Raw genomic sequence first — 950 nt, forward strand, 5'->3', positions numbered from 1 at the left:
GAGACGAGAACTAAAGCCCGGGCGCGCCGGCCCAGCTCTGCCCTGCGGGGCGCGCACGGCGCTCGCGGGGCGGCCCCGCGTTAACCGCTTCGGCGCCGGGCGCGCCGCCACGCGAGGGCCGGGGGCGGGGCAGCGGCGCGGGGACTCACCGGGATGTGCACCCGCAGCGACCGCCTCTTCTGGCCGGGGTGCTTCTTGCCGCTGCTCCCGCCGGGGCTGGCAACGTCTTTCTTCTTCTTGGTGTCCATGGCCGCGCTTCCCATAACTTTCTCCAGAAGTTAATTCCGGGTGACTCGTGCCTGGAATACAGTCCTCTCTCTCCCCTTCCCAGCCCGGCCTCTGCCGTCGGCCCCGAGCCGCGCGCTCGTTGTTACCGTCCTTCCCCTTGAAGACACCGCGTGGGGACTTCCGCGGGGCGGGAGGGCGGAGCAGGTAGCTCTGGCCGCCGCCCGCCGCCCGAGAGGGATGGCGGTCGGCGTGAGCGCCGAGCTCGCGTCCTTTTCCTCTGAAGGGCTCGCCAGATGCCGAGTCAAAAAGCCACTGGCGGTCCGGGTCCGGGTCTCTCTCTCTCTCCGCGTTACGCGTGGCAGACGTCTCCAGCTGGGTGACAAAGTTTTCCTCCTTTTGCGAAGCGAAGCGACGTTTCCCACCCACTCGGCTCCTCCCCCAGATTCCCAGAGGTGATCCGGAGAGGCAGGTGCAGTTAGGAACGGGGACTGGGAAAACCAGCCTCCTTCGCCCGTGCCCAAGTGGAAACTCTGGCGAGACGGAGGCAGTTGGCATATAAATACAATCCTCGGTCGCAGCGTCAACCAGCCCGAGCCTGGAACTGGGGCCGTCCTCCCGGGCGGGAGAGGGGGCGGGCGGGCGGGAGGAGGCGCAAACGCGAGCCCTCGTCGCAGTTGGGCTGTGGCTCGACCGCGAGCACAAGTTCTGGAGCGGCTCGCTCG

At 68.2% G+C, this 950-nt stretch overlaps 1 protein-coding gene across 2 annotated transcripts in view; it reads right to left on the reverse strand.

The window, feature by feature from the left end:
* The window catches only part of PRKAG2 (protein kinase AMP-activated non-catalytic subunit gamma 2), a 234,990-nt gene extending 234,083 nt beyond the window's left edge, over window positions 1-907 (reverse strand). Inside the window, exon 1 of one of the 2 annotated variants that reach the window (XM_019655404.1) lies at window positions 150-907. In XM_019655404.1, the coding sequence (XP_019510949.1) occupies window positions 150-263 (114 nt within the window). In that variant the 5' untranslated portion in view covers window positions 264-907. The remainder of the gene's footprint in view (window positions 1-149) is intronic. The other variant, XM_019655403.1, reaches the window with a different exon arrangement.
* Window positions 908-950: the final 43 nt, after the last annotated feature.

This window comes from Hipposideros armiger, unplaced genomic scaffold (assembly GCF_001890085.2).
Source record: "Hipposideros armiger isolate ML-2016 unplaced genomic scaffold, ASM189008v1 scaffold_239, whole genome shotgun sequence".
Classification (NCBI taxonomy): domain Eukaryota; kingdom Metazoa; phylum Chordata; class Mammalia; order Chiroptera; family Hipposideridae; genus Hipposideros; species Hipposideros armiger.